We start from the raw sequence: 13,084 nt of genomic DNA, 5'->3' as shown, positions 1-13,084 counted from the left end.
TGTATGAGTTATCACATGACAGACACCACCTCTGCTGGCATTCCTGTTGGCTTCAGCTTCTTTGCAGCAATCAAAGCTTATTACAGGTAAATAAAACATGAGAGAAGTGCAGGCATTACTAAAAAACTGATAGTCTCAGCTGGGCTGCTAAAGCATGGGAGAGGACCATAAGCAGTCCCATTAGACTGAGGTGAATGTAGATGAACCTAACAGAGTTCAAAGCAAATTTTAACCCAAACTGTGGTGCTGAGGCACTCAATTATTTAGACTTCTTGTAGCTGGAATGTAGGAATTGGCAGTGCAAGTTCTTAGTTGAATAATCCATTCAAAATTTAGGCTCAGGTGGGTGCTGTATTGAACCCAGTGTAAAGTTGTGAGTCTATGAATGAAATAAATCCTTATCAGTTTAGACTGACGGTTTGGCAACTGTGCATTAAATTTCAGAATTATTTTATTTACTTATGTACTGGACTTATTCTGACATTCTTTGCATGTGGTCATTCTGATTTGGCCACTTAATAGCACAGGTGGGCGAAGTGAACCTCTAAAATGCCTGATCTGTGTTCTCATTTCCTTTGTCCTGTTCTGTCTTGTTTGATGGGGCCCTTGTCCCTTTTGTGTGTCTGTGACTTCATGTCCATCACATTGTTAGTGTTGCAGTGGGAGTGCCTTAAGAAAAAAAAGGCAAAAATTAAGTGAAAATGTTAATATATTTTTTGTGTAGCTTTGCATGTTACCTTATAGTTTATTTAGTATCTTAGCCAACCATGTTTTTCTTAATTAGACTGACATTTTTGTGCATTATTAAAAAATAGGAGTATAGGTTTTTGTTTCAACCACCTTTGACTAAATTCCTTTTACTGGTTTGATACCTATAAATGTTTTTGTTTGCCAGCTAGTTTACATGAAGTTTTATATGTATTTACATGTAAGTTTAATCAGTAACCTTCAATGCACATTCACACAAATGATTAAATGTTGTGCATTTTTAATATTAAAAATTCACAGGAAAAATCTGTGTTGAGTGTTGTCAGAAGGTTTTCCCAAGACAATTGAATGCTGGAAACAACTTAGAATAATATTTTCCTACCATTTTCAGTGGTTCTTTTAAATCTACTCTGGATCTTGACACTTGCACCATGTAAAAGTGGAATTGGCTGTGTGACCCTACCGAAGATTTTTTTAGTGCAAAGAATTTCTGTAACTTTTCCCTGCTGTCCCTCCAAAATAGGGGGAAAACATCCTTCTGTTTAACTAACAGAATCTGGGGCAGAATTGAAGGACAAAGAAGGTCCTTTTTCTAAGTTCAGAATCACAACATTTTTGGTTTTGTGTATTGAAAGAATTAAAGTTTTTCCCGCCAGTAATTCTGAGTTTTGAATAAATGAGCAGAGAGCAGACGGAAATTATTTTGAAAGCAATGTAAAACCAAGCCAAGCAAGATAGTTCCAGAACTGGTAAGAGAGGGACGGTAAAATTTGATTGAAGGATCTCTCTAGAAATGAATGTTTGTGAAAGAAAATATTGCCTGAAATAGTAGAAAGGAAACTTAAAACATATATTTTCAAACATACTTAGGTTATTGGCTTAGATGTTCTTTACTAAAATCACATAGGGACATACAGTTTCTTTAGTGAACATGATGGATTTTAATTTACTGAGAGGTTTTTTCTGATTATCTAGCTGAGATGATTGTCCTGATGCAACACTGTGAATTTTATATTTTCTGTTGTTATATTCAGATTTATAATTGATGACTAGTGAATCTAGATATAAACATCAGAAGCTTAAATCCTGTTAGCTTAGTAAACTACTTTTCATTAATGCAGGACTTGCTACAACAGGGCTTATGTTATTTTTTACTGTTAGCACTGACCTATAGTATGTTTTCATCTGACAGCTTGATCCTCCCACTGAAGTGAGTATGGAATACTCACATACTTCACCGGTGGAGTTTCAGCCCTTAATATGCATTCTAAAATTTCTGTTAATTATCTCAGAAATTGTGTAATGGAATTTGACTCGGGTAGCAAAGTACTGGTTTCTTATTACTCTTACATTGTGGGTGCCTTAATGTAATTTTCTAAGTGCATTGAACTTACTGCTGGTCTTTTGCTCTTCTGTTTAGCAGCCTTGCTGCCAGCTTAATCTGTGATTGCAGTAAACCAGTGGTTCTCAAGTTGTGCCCTGTGGATCACTGGGGGTTGACAGTGCCCTTGCTGGTAATCCACAGCGAGCCTCTGAGCTAGCAGGTACTGGCTTTCCTCCAAGTCCCCATCCAGGTGTTCCTCTGATCAGAACAATGGAGTGGAGGAGACAGCCCATGCCCTCCATGCCTGGGGGCAACAGAGTATTTTTGCCTAGCTCCTCTTCACTCAGTGAAAATGTTTGAGAACCCTGGCACTGAGCATTTGAGTTGCTTGTATTTAGACTGTGTTGCTGCTCCTTAATCATGCATGTTGCCCCTCCATTTCTGTGCAGATTGCAGCCCTACTCTGGAAGAATCTGCCCCAGGTATGTGCATTCATGGCTTCTGCTTCTTCTGAAAACTGCAGGGGATTGTTCATACTTAACTGAACAAGTGCCTTGCTTTAAGATGGACCATTTTGAAATGGCAATGCTTTACAACACCACGTGAGTTACCTAAGCTGTTGAGCAGTTATTTCCTAAAAGTGCAGGGGGTATCTGGTCTTTTTACATGTCCAGATATGGGAGAGTGCTTGTTATGGGCCTCTGATTTCTCCAGTTGATGTGTTTCAGCAAACTGATGTAGATGACAATGGATTGAGGCTTGTTCCAAATGTCATTGAAGTCTGTGGGAGTCTAACATTTCAGACATGCCCTTTCACATGGCCTGTTGAGCTGATCTTTCTGAATGAGAAGTCGAGCAGAACATGGAGGAGCCAACAAGGCTGATGGAAAATCTCTGTTGTGGGTGCATATTGATGCAGGACAACCCCCAGCAAAGTAATAACGTGCAATGACTCCAGTGATTTCAGAAGGCTGAACAATTGCTTTATTAAGTTATACTATATTTATACTATACTATACTAAACTATACTATACTAAGCTATACTATATTATACTCAAGAAAATACCTATGACCCTTTCCAGACAGTCACAACACAGCTTTGACCTAATTGGTCAATCAATCCAAACACCCGTCACCGGAGCCCAGTTAACAAATCCATCTTTGGAAAACCATCTCCATAACACATTCCACATGTGCCAAACAACAGATGGAGAAGAATTGTTTTTCTTCTTCTCTGAGCTTTCTCACTTCCTTCCCCAGGAAAAATCCTGGGCAGGTTGTGCCTTCTGCTCTCTGTGAAGAGAGCTGCGGCCACAGGTGCACACCAAGTGGTATTGGGGATTGCAAGTCTCATGTTTCAGGATACAGAATTTAGGAGTCTCATCCCAGTGTTAACATTCTTTCTTCTGTCCTTGTCCCTCTGTACTTAATATGAAAAGACTAAAATATCTTTTCAAGGCCTTGGAGGACAGCTGTTTTAATGATATTTTTATTGCTCTGGAGAAGAGACCCCTAGGGCAAAAAAAAGCAAGAACTTTTCCCACCTGATGTTACAGCCTATAAGCTTTATGTATTTGGTTCTCTTAATAAGATACTTATTTTTTATGAAATGGGCAGTAGTATATTGTCAGCAAAATTTCACTGTGTGAACTCATTGGTCTTCCCAACACCCCTACCTTGTTCCAACCTAATTTGAGACTGGGAGTGCAATTCATTTTATTCCTGTTCACTGTTAATAACAACTGCCACTGACTAGAAAAAAAAGGAGCACAGGTGACACCTCTGTGAAGTAGATAGCAAAAATCATTTAGAACTTTGCAGACTGACAAGGGTTTGTTTTTTCATGGCCAGAATTTTAAACCAAGAGAATACACAGCACAGAGGATTTTTGCTCACTACCTCAGTTGAGTCCCTGCCTTGTATGTGAATGTTGGAAGAAAGAAACCCATCTAATAATTGCATTATCTTTACCAGTGTACTTTGTGATTACCAAAGATAAATATATCTTTAAAATGAAGTGCTGTCAGACACACTACAGTTTTAAATCTTCACTGAGTTAGTAGCTATGTACTTGAATGTACATACAGTCAATGAGGTGATGATGTGCTGGAAAATATTTTCAGTTCTTGTTATTCTCATTTGCTTACAGAAAAGCTCTTAAATGCAGTAAGAGAAACACTGTTTGTTTCATCTGTATTTTGCTTTCTAAGTGTTCACAAGGCCATGTTATGGCATCTGAATAATTTTGAGATAAATATTTAATAGAATTTAAAAGACAAGCTGTGATTCCTTGCTGTTCTTTTGATGTTTACTGCTTTTTTTAAGTCAATGAAACAGAGTCAAACAACTTTCCCTTTGTGTAATTTCTTAGGTTATGCATCTACCACATAGAACAAAAGCCAAAAGGATAGTTCTGTTAGTCTTGCCAGATATGTTTCTGTTAGCAGACTTCCAGAGTTCCCCTCTTTGGCTGGTTATCAAAGGAACATTTATTATTACTGACTCTTAGTTCTGCCTCTGAATCAAAATCCCAAACAATTTACTTTTAGGGGCTTTAAGTGTCTCATTCATGCAGGTTCTGGTCTGTACATTGCTTGTTCCTACAGCCAGCTGGGGTGGGAGTTGTGTGTGTGCTGTTTGTGAGCTCTGGTGCTTTTAAAAAATAAAACATATTGTCCTGCCCTGTAAAAAGAGAAGGACTTGGACAACTCAGTTTCACTTCTGTGCTTCCTGTGCAGGACCTTGAACAGAATCCCTCTGGATCATATGTTGTGTATTTCAGTGGAAGAAAAGCTCCAAAGTACTTCCAATAATCTGTAGGACTCCCATCTAATTCACTATGTTTAATATTTCTTGTAATCTAACTTAAAGCCTTTAAAACTGCTCAGGAGACAGGAAAGACTTAAAAGAGTACCTACATTAATTTCTCACCTCACACCTTATTATTCTTAGCTGCAAGTAGGAGATGAACCTCATCTTGCCTCACTGAGGTGCAATAAGGATCAATAAGATGGTGAAGCAATTGAATGATACACCTATGAGGCTAGAGATTCAAAAGGCAGGGTGTTTGGGAGGAATCTCATTGACAGAGATGGCTGAGCAGATGGTCCCCATTTCTGTTATACAATGGACTCCTTACTGTCTGTCCATGTATGTGCAGTGCAAGGGTTTGTTTAAACAAGAACATGCAGTTATATACACTTCTGTATATAATTGTTCATATTTCTGTTATGATTTCCAAATCTGCTATTGTACAGCCTGTTGTGTGGGCACAAATTCTGGTAAATTTTACATGGCCTGGAAAGTCATAACAGCATTACAAAGTAAAATTCTCCATATTTTCCTCCTGCAATAACCACACTGTAAGGTTACTTAATTATTACAAAGCAGGGAATAACCATCCAGCCAAAATAAAATGAGTTCTAAATGTGAATTATTTGTCCTGCAACAGGAAGTTTCTTCTTAATGTGTGTTTGTTTCAAATAAAGTGCTTCCACTCCTGCTAATTTTTTTTTTCTTTGAACCAGGTGAATGGAGTGAAGCTCTTTATCCCTTGCTGACCACACTCACTGACTGTGTAGCCATGATGAGTGACAAGGCCAAGAAAGCCATGGTGTTTTTATTAATGCAGGACAGTGCCCCAACAATAGGGCTCTGCCTGAGCCTTCAGTACCGCAGGGATGTTGTCTTCTGCCAGACTGTAAGCAAGCACATATGCATGATTTGATTTCACTTCCATGTTTGGTGGGGTTTCTATGAATATGAAAGATTACTCTTTCCAGAATTTTTCAGATCTGTTCCCAGGTTTGACACTGATTTCCCCTTGCAAGCTGTGCTATCCTGTCCTTACTGGTTATGTGCATTTGACAATTCATAAATTAGGTGTCTCCTTGGATATACAGTCATTCGCTATTGAAAACGAAAATTATTCCAGAACTAGTAAAAATACTAGGATGCTAAAATATACTGCTGTATTCAGAAACAGCCCTTGCCTTCCAATGCCACCAGGCCAAAGAAAAAGTAAGGTGTGAGACAGGGGGGGCAAAAACGTCTGTGAGTAGCAGGTGTACTCCCTCAGTTACCTTTTGTTGTTTTCTGCATGGAGAAACCCAGCAGAAGTCCAGCCACCGGAGGAGAAATTTGTTCTGGGTTTTTTTCCCAGAAGTTCTGTTTCTGGACCTGCTGGTGTCTCTTGTGTCAGACACTGACTAGCAGGTGTCTGCACTAAAAAAATTTCCACTGCCCACAGAAAAAAAATTCCTCTGCCCACTACACCTTTGTATTATGTCTGCTTTCCTGTGAAACATGGTCTTGTTCATTTGTTTTAAACAGTTTATTTCTTGGACATCACTGGCAGGGCTTTAGTCTGATAATGTAATATCAAAAATGTAAAACAAGTGACAGGATGAGAGGAAATGTCCTCAAGTTGTGCCAGGAAGATTTAGAGTACATATTAGGAAGAATTTCTGCATGGAAGTGGTTGTTAAGACCTGGAGTGGGCTGCCCAGGAAAGTGGTGGAGTCACCATCTCTGAAGTGTTCAAAAAATGTGTGGATATGGCAGTTGAGGACATGTTTTAGTGGTGTACGTGGTGGTGCTGCTGGGTTGGACTTGGTGATCTTGGAGGTGTTTTCCAACCTTAATGAATCTTTGATTCTGTGATCTCATAGAGAGAAAATCAGGGAATTGTCTAATATAAAACCCACCACATAACGCAGATAATTTTAAAATTCAATCCTTTGAATATGTTTACCCATCATGATCACAACTTTATTTTCTTCTGTTTAATTCTATAACAAAGTCATACACCTGTATACAAAGTATATGGCCATCACCTGGGAAATTCCCTTGTGGACAGTGAATTAAGACTAGTATTAATTTTAGATAATAGTACTTAGTACTACTTAGTACTAATCTTAGGACTAGATCCTCAGGATCTTGTTCTGAATATCTTGTAACATTAGAGTTTAAGTCTGCATAATGCGAACTGATACTGCATTTTAAAGCTTTCTCAAATGTAATTTTTGAAAAGCAGTAATTTATTCATACTATCAAAATTCTTGGCCTGAAACTAGCTGTGTTGCTTTTCTGTCTAAAACTACACCAATTCTCTAAAGAGCAACTTCAGTAATTCATAAGTTGTAGACCCTACCACAAGGGATCGTGTTCAGAAAACAAGAAGGCGTGAGATTGACAGCAGCCCCATTTTGAGACAGCTTGTGAGATGAAGGCAGTGTGCCCTGAATCTGATTTTATGAGTGTTTTGGGTTTTCATTGATTGGTTGTCTTCAGCTGAAAGGAAAAATGATGTCTAAAGGAAAAGAGTATCTGTGTGACAGATTTTATTGCACCTCTTATACATGCTGTGATTTTTGTTTGGGGCTGAAGAACCTTTTTTATTTTGAATAATTTCATTCTTTTCTGTTTCCTCTCTCACAGCTGACAGCTCTCATTTGTGGTTTCATTATCAAGCTGAGGAACTGCCTGCATGATGATGGATTTCTAAGACAACTCTACACCATTGGCTTGCTGGCACAGTTTGAGAGCCTGCTGAGCACTTATGGTAAAGGCACAGGGCCAGGGGGTGGGATTAGCTGTTGAGTCAGCAAATTCTGCATTAAATTTGCTACAGCAGGATCTGAGTGTTTGGGACAATCTGCAGCTCAGCTACAAAATTATTTTAAAAACTAAAATGCAAAACTAGATTATAGCTGAAGTACTTAATTATCTAACAACTCTGAATTTTTTCACACTTGCTTGAATTGCTTCCAAAAGATAAGTGTAGTTCTTTTATAATAGAATGTCAAAGGTTTAAGAAAGACTAAAATGTATCACAGTGGTCTTTGGGTTTTTTTTTTTCAGAAAATAATTGATGAAAGTTCTGGTAAGCTGGGAGAAACTGTGCCCAAAATACACTTTTTGAATTTTCTTGAAACTTCTGTAGTCTTGCAGCACAATGTGAGACTGAAGACAGAATATGAAAAAAGGAAAGTACTTCACTCAGACGTGTTTCACTTCCATGTCTCAAAAGCTGTCTGGATACTGGTTAGGGAATGTTTTATTAGACAAATCCAGAATACCTCGTGCAAAGGATATCATGGCTCTGACCATGCTGAGAAGTACTTATTAGCATCACCTGCCTTGGAAAATCAGCATATAAAATACTTAAAAAAGAGTAGTAGTCTGGACTGTTCTAGATAACTGGTGTTTTCTAAACATGAAAACACCAAGTTATCTTGAGCATTTCAAGGAAGTTTTGCCTGATGATTGTAAGTATTTTGTAATTAATGACAAACTGAACTCAAAAAATCAGCCACGACATTGTCTGTAGGTCAAGGGGGAGACCAGGGCTGCAGGACTGCTTCATCTGTGGAACTTCTCTATGGAGTGTTGGCCTATTGTTGCCATCAAATTGACAAAGGAAAGTTGTGCATAACAAGTAATTACAATTCACTTTTTCCTCTTGGATTTAGGTGAGGAGCTGGCAATGCTGGAGGACATGAGTTTGGGAATCATGGACTTGAGGAATGTAACCTTTAAAGTAACTCAGGCTACATCAAATACATCTACTGACATGCTGCCAGTCATCACTGGAAATCGGTAAAAACCAATAAATATACTTTATTCCTCATGAGTGGGAACATGCTAAAATTTGGCTTTTTCTACCCAAGTTGTAGAAGAACTGCAGTATTAATGAGGAGAGCAAAATCAGCCATTGTCAGGAGATTGGTAGATCTGATGTGAATGTCTGTGAGGATATAAATGCACCATTACAGGTTGCTGCAGGTTTGTTTTTGAACTAGAATAGATCTTCTGACTAGAAGCAAGTTGAGGCAGTTCCTCAGAGTCAGTTCTGACTGATGGGTGTTTTTTAATGTTTATATTATATTCTAGGTGTTATCCCTCTTTAGACAAATAACACGTTCTTGGAATGTAGCTTTTTTATCCTTGTGTCTCACAGCTGTTTATTTCTTTTCAGTGATGGATTTAACGTGAGGATTCCTCTGCCAAGCGCCTTGTTTGATTTGCTGCCGCGTGAGATTCAAAGTGGAATGTTGCTGAGGGTTCAGCCTGTTCTTTTCAACGTGGGAATCAATGAGCAACAAACCCTAGCAGAGAAGTAGGTGTCCAGTCAGGCAAGCTCAGCCTTGCTGGCAGTTCAGCAATGGAACTATGTTGATGTGGAATTGCACTCTTACATAACTGACTGATTCAGTTTCTCCAATACATGAACATGGTAGCACTGTTCTAAATGAATCTGCCAAATGCCAAACAGAAATAAGTCCTCTTTATGTGCCACATAGCTGTGAAACTCCTTACCTCATGAGTTTGAGACTAGTCCAGGTTTATGTGGTTCAGATATGAATTTACAATGGGAGATCTATCAAGGGCTAGTTAGCACACAGGTGCTCCTTGTGGCTTAAGAAATCTGAGTGGCAGATCACTAGAGGCTGAGATCATTCTGGGTATTGTTGTGTATTTACTGTCTTGGTTTTGCACTCTCCCCGAGACTCCCTCTCCTGGTCACTGCCAAAATTCAGGATAATGGGCAAGGTGTACCTCTGTTTTATCATACCCTTGCAGTTTTATTGTAATGCAACACTACTGTTGTAAAACTGAAAAATATAATTATGTAATTATATTTGCTAGGAAAACTGCTCAGTTCTGGAAGAGCCAGCAGATTCTCTCTGTTATGGCCACATCCTATAAAGAGTACATTGGCAGGGCACTGCTCCAGTGGAGCACTCCAGTGAAGCCAGGCACATGCATGTTGTGACAGCAGCCTTGGTACCAGGCTGGAGTGTGCACTGTGGTGGTGGACAACGAGAAAAAGTCTGAACAAAAGCATTGCAGCAATTACTGTTCTCTGTTGCCTACAAAGGAAGCCCAAGGTGACTAGCACAGTTACAAATGTCAGCACTCTGTGTGTACATCTGTGTATGTGGATATGTTTAGATAAGATGCATCAGGGCATTGTTGACAATATTTATTACATTCATGGTTTATTAATCCTATTTTTCATTTACATGCCTGAAGTCGACGTTCTCAGTCCTATCTACTAATATGGTTGTTATTATTAGTTTATGAACTAATCTATTAAATCCATTATTAAAAGTTTAAATTTAGGTAAAAAATTTGCCAGGTAGGAGTTTAATATTGAAAGACAGACATGAAAGCCAAAGAATTTTAAGTACTATTTTCTACAGGATTTTTCTTATGCCTTCTTTCCCTTTTCCCCCTCATACTCATATATTTTCTTTCTCTGTAATGAATCATTACAACAGTTCTCTGTTACTCTTCATCTGGCACTTGAATGGTTAGGGAACTCTTGGGATGAATCTTAAACTGTTTTTTTTTTAGTACACATATTGCCAAGTGCAGTTGTTTCAAAGAAGAAGAGAAACATTTTTCCTTGGGCTTAATTGTTCCTTTTTTCTCCTTTTAAAGGTTTGGAGACACCTCACTGCAAGAAATAATTAACATGGAAAGCTTAGTGAGATTGAATTCATATTTTGAGCAGTTCAAGGAAGTTTTGCCTGATGATTGTAAGTATTTTGTAATTAATGGCAAATTTGCTTGAACAGCACAATTCATGCTGATTTTTTCATTTGTTTGCTTTATGTTGGTTTTTTAAATGTTGATGGTACACCTGCTTTAGTAACTTCCAAGAAATGATACAACTCTGTTTTAATACTTTAGTGCTAAAGCAGAGTGGATTCAAGAGCTTAAAGGTCAGACTGATTAACTTTCCTTTTTAAGGTTACTTTTACATCTCTTTCTAAGTGGCACTATGTACTGTATAATCATCCAGTTAGGCAGTGAGATTGTTGTAAGGTAAAGGTGTAAAAGTGACAAGTTCTAGCAGCAGCACTTTTATCTGCAGTTTTTGATGTTGCTTATTGCACTTATGATAAAACCTGCACAGAAAGCAACTGCCAGTTTTTTGGAACTCAGTCACTTCCCTCTGTTTTCCTTTGGCACTTCCCTGTAATTGTTGCATCTGCAGCCAACAACAGAGAGCCTGGAAGAGTGACAAAAACTACATGCTTAATTTTTACTGGTGTTTTAATTGCTTGTTACTGCTTGGGGTTTTGTTGAGAAGTCAGTGGCCATAAGTGTTATTTACAAAAGTAGTGAAAATTCATCAATTCCTTATTATTACAATCAAACCTATTCTAAGGTTATTTCATGTGCTCTACAGTTACAATTTTTTTCCAGAAATACAAATGCAACAGCATGCAACAGGATAGTAAGAATTCTGTCTGTTAAAGTGTGTTATTGCAAGTTTGGTTACTTTGATTTTTTTTTGATACAGCTGTGAGCAGAACCTGCTTCCCTCCATCCAGGCATTCATACTGCTGCATAATAAATTCTCTGGAATGTTAGCTGTGAAGTTTAATTTTTTATTGTATAGTAGTCTAGCATCAGATTTTCTTGTATGATTCAAAAATTAACCAGTTTAAAATGAATTTTGTTCATGTATCTGTCTAGTCTTTTATAAAAATAATTCCCATTCAGCTCCTTCCTCTCCTTTTTATTTGCTTGCCTTTTTTTTGTTTTTATTTCAGTCTCTTCCCTCTTCCACAAACCTCTTATGTTTGATCCAATCATCTTTTGGCTTTTTTTTTCTTTTTTTTTCCTCCTGAAAGTTGTGATAATTAAGGATATACAAAATGAAGTGTGCTTTTCTGTGAACCCTTATCAAGGGAGAATAACATTTTACATTTAACTGCAAACCAGGTGATTATGCCTAATTATGTAGTCTGTGGTAGGTAGAGGCAAAAGGAAAAACAAACAGATCATTCTAGGGGACAAAGGTCCCAGTGAACTATCTGCTGGAAGACTGCAGGAAATTTTCTCTTCAGGAGCACTACACAAGAAAAGTTGATTCCTTATCCACTGTCCATGTGTCTGTGTTATTAATTCTAAACTCTGCAGAATTTCTAAGAAATAGTCTTAGCTCCTTGTCCTTGTTCTGTTAGCTCACCTTGTCTTTAGAAAGAGGAGATGGCCTGTGCCCTCTTTTTGTTTACAGGTATTGGTTTCTTTCTAGATGTAGAAATCAAACAGCCCAGCCCAGGACAGCCACAGTATTGTTAATTATAGAATAGAAATGTAGAATTGTTTAGGTTGGAAAAGATCTTTAAGATCATCAAGTCCAACTGTTTCCCCAGTGCTGCTAAGTCCACTCCAAACTGTCTCCCCAAATGCCAACTCCACATTTTTAAAATACCTCCAGGGATGCTGACTCACCAGTTCCCTGAGCAGCTTGTTCCATGTTTGACAACAGTGACGAAATATTTCCCAACATCCAATCTAAATCTCCCCTGGTGCAGCTTGAGGCCATTTTCTCCTGTCCTGTTGCTGGTTGCCTGGGAGAAGAGCCCTGCTGGCTTTCAGGTGGTTGTGGAGAGCAGTAAGGTCCCCTGAGCCTCCTTTTCTCCAGGCTAAACAGCTGCTCCTTCAGCTGCTTCTCATCAGACTTGTGCTCCACACGCTTCACCAGCTCTGTTGCCCTTCTCTGGACACCACTGAGGTTGCAGTGCCTGGATGTCCTTCTTACAGTGAGTGGCCCAGAAATGAGCACAGGATTTGAGGTGTGGCCTCACCAGTGCTGAGTACAGGGCCAGGTCACCATTGGCCTTCTTGGCCACCTGGGCACTGCTGGCTCATGTTCAGCTGCTGTGGACCAGCACCCCCAGGCCCTTTTCCACTGGGCAGCTTCCCAGCCTCTCTGCCCCCAGCCTGTAGCACTGCCTGGGGTTGTTGTGAGCCAAGGGCAGAATCTGGCACTTGGTCATGCTGAACCCCACAAAAGTGGCCTTGGCTTATTGATCCAGCCTGTCCAGATCCCTCTGTAGAGCTTTCCTGCCCCCCAGTAGATCAGAACTGCTGCCCAGCTTGGTGCCACTGAGTGAGAGTGCACTTGATCCTCTCCTCCTGATCACTGATAAGGATTTGAAACAGGACTGGCTGCAGAACTGAGCCCTGGGGAGCCACACTGGTGACCAGCCACCAGCTGGGTGTAGCACCATTCACCAGCACCCTGTG

At 39.2% G+C, this 13,084-nt stretch overlaps 1 protein-coding gene across 4 annotated transcripts in view; it reads left to right on the top strand.

The window, feature by feature from the left end:
- Positions 1-13,084, top strand: part of INPP4A (inositol polyphosphate-4-phosphatase type I A) — a 71,015-nt gene that overhangs the window by 43,622 nt on the left and 14,309 nt on the right. For all 4 annotated transcript variants that reach the window (XM_058800569.1, XM_058800568.1, XM_058800571.1 and 1 more), the window contains 6 exons: positions 2,482-2,514; positions 5,560-5,732; positions 7,472-7,595; positions 8,506-8,632; positions 9,012-9,152; positions 10,481-10,578. In XM_058800569.1, the coding sequence (XP_058656552.1) occupies positions 2,482-2,514; positions 5,560-5,732; positions 7,472-7,595; positions 8,506-8,632; positions 9,012-9,152; positions 10,481-10,578 (696 nt within the window). The remainder of the gene's footprint in view (positions 1-2,481; positions 2,515-5,559; positions 5,733-7,471; positions 7,596-8,505; positions 8,633-9,011; positions 9,153-10,480; positions 10,579-13,084) is intronic.

The sequence above is a fragment of the Ammospiza caudacuta genome, chromosome 2 (assembly GCF_027887145.1).
Source record: "Ammospiza caudacuta isolate bAmmCau1 chromosome 2, bAmmCau1.pri, whole genome shotgun sequence".
NCBI classification, from domain to species: domain Eukaryota; kingdom Metazoa; phylum Chordata; class Aves; order Passeriformes; family Passerellidae; genus Ammospiza; species Ammospiza caudacuta.
The sequence above is the reverse complement of the archived record's forward strand: the minus strand, read 5'-3'. Positions and strand labels throughout refer to the sequence as shown.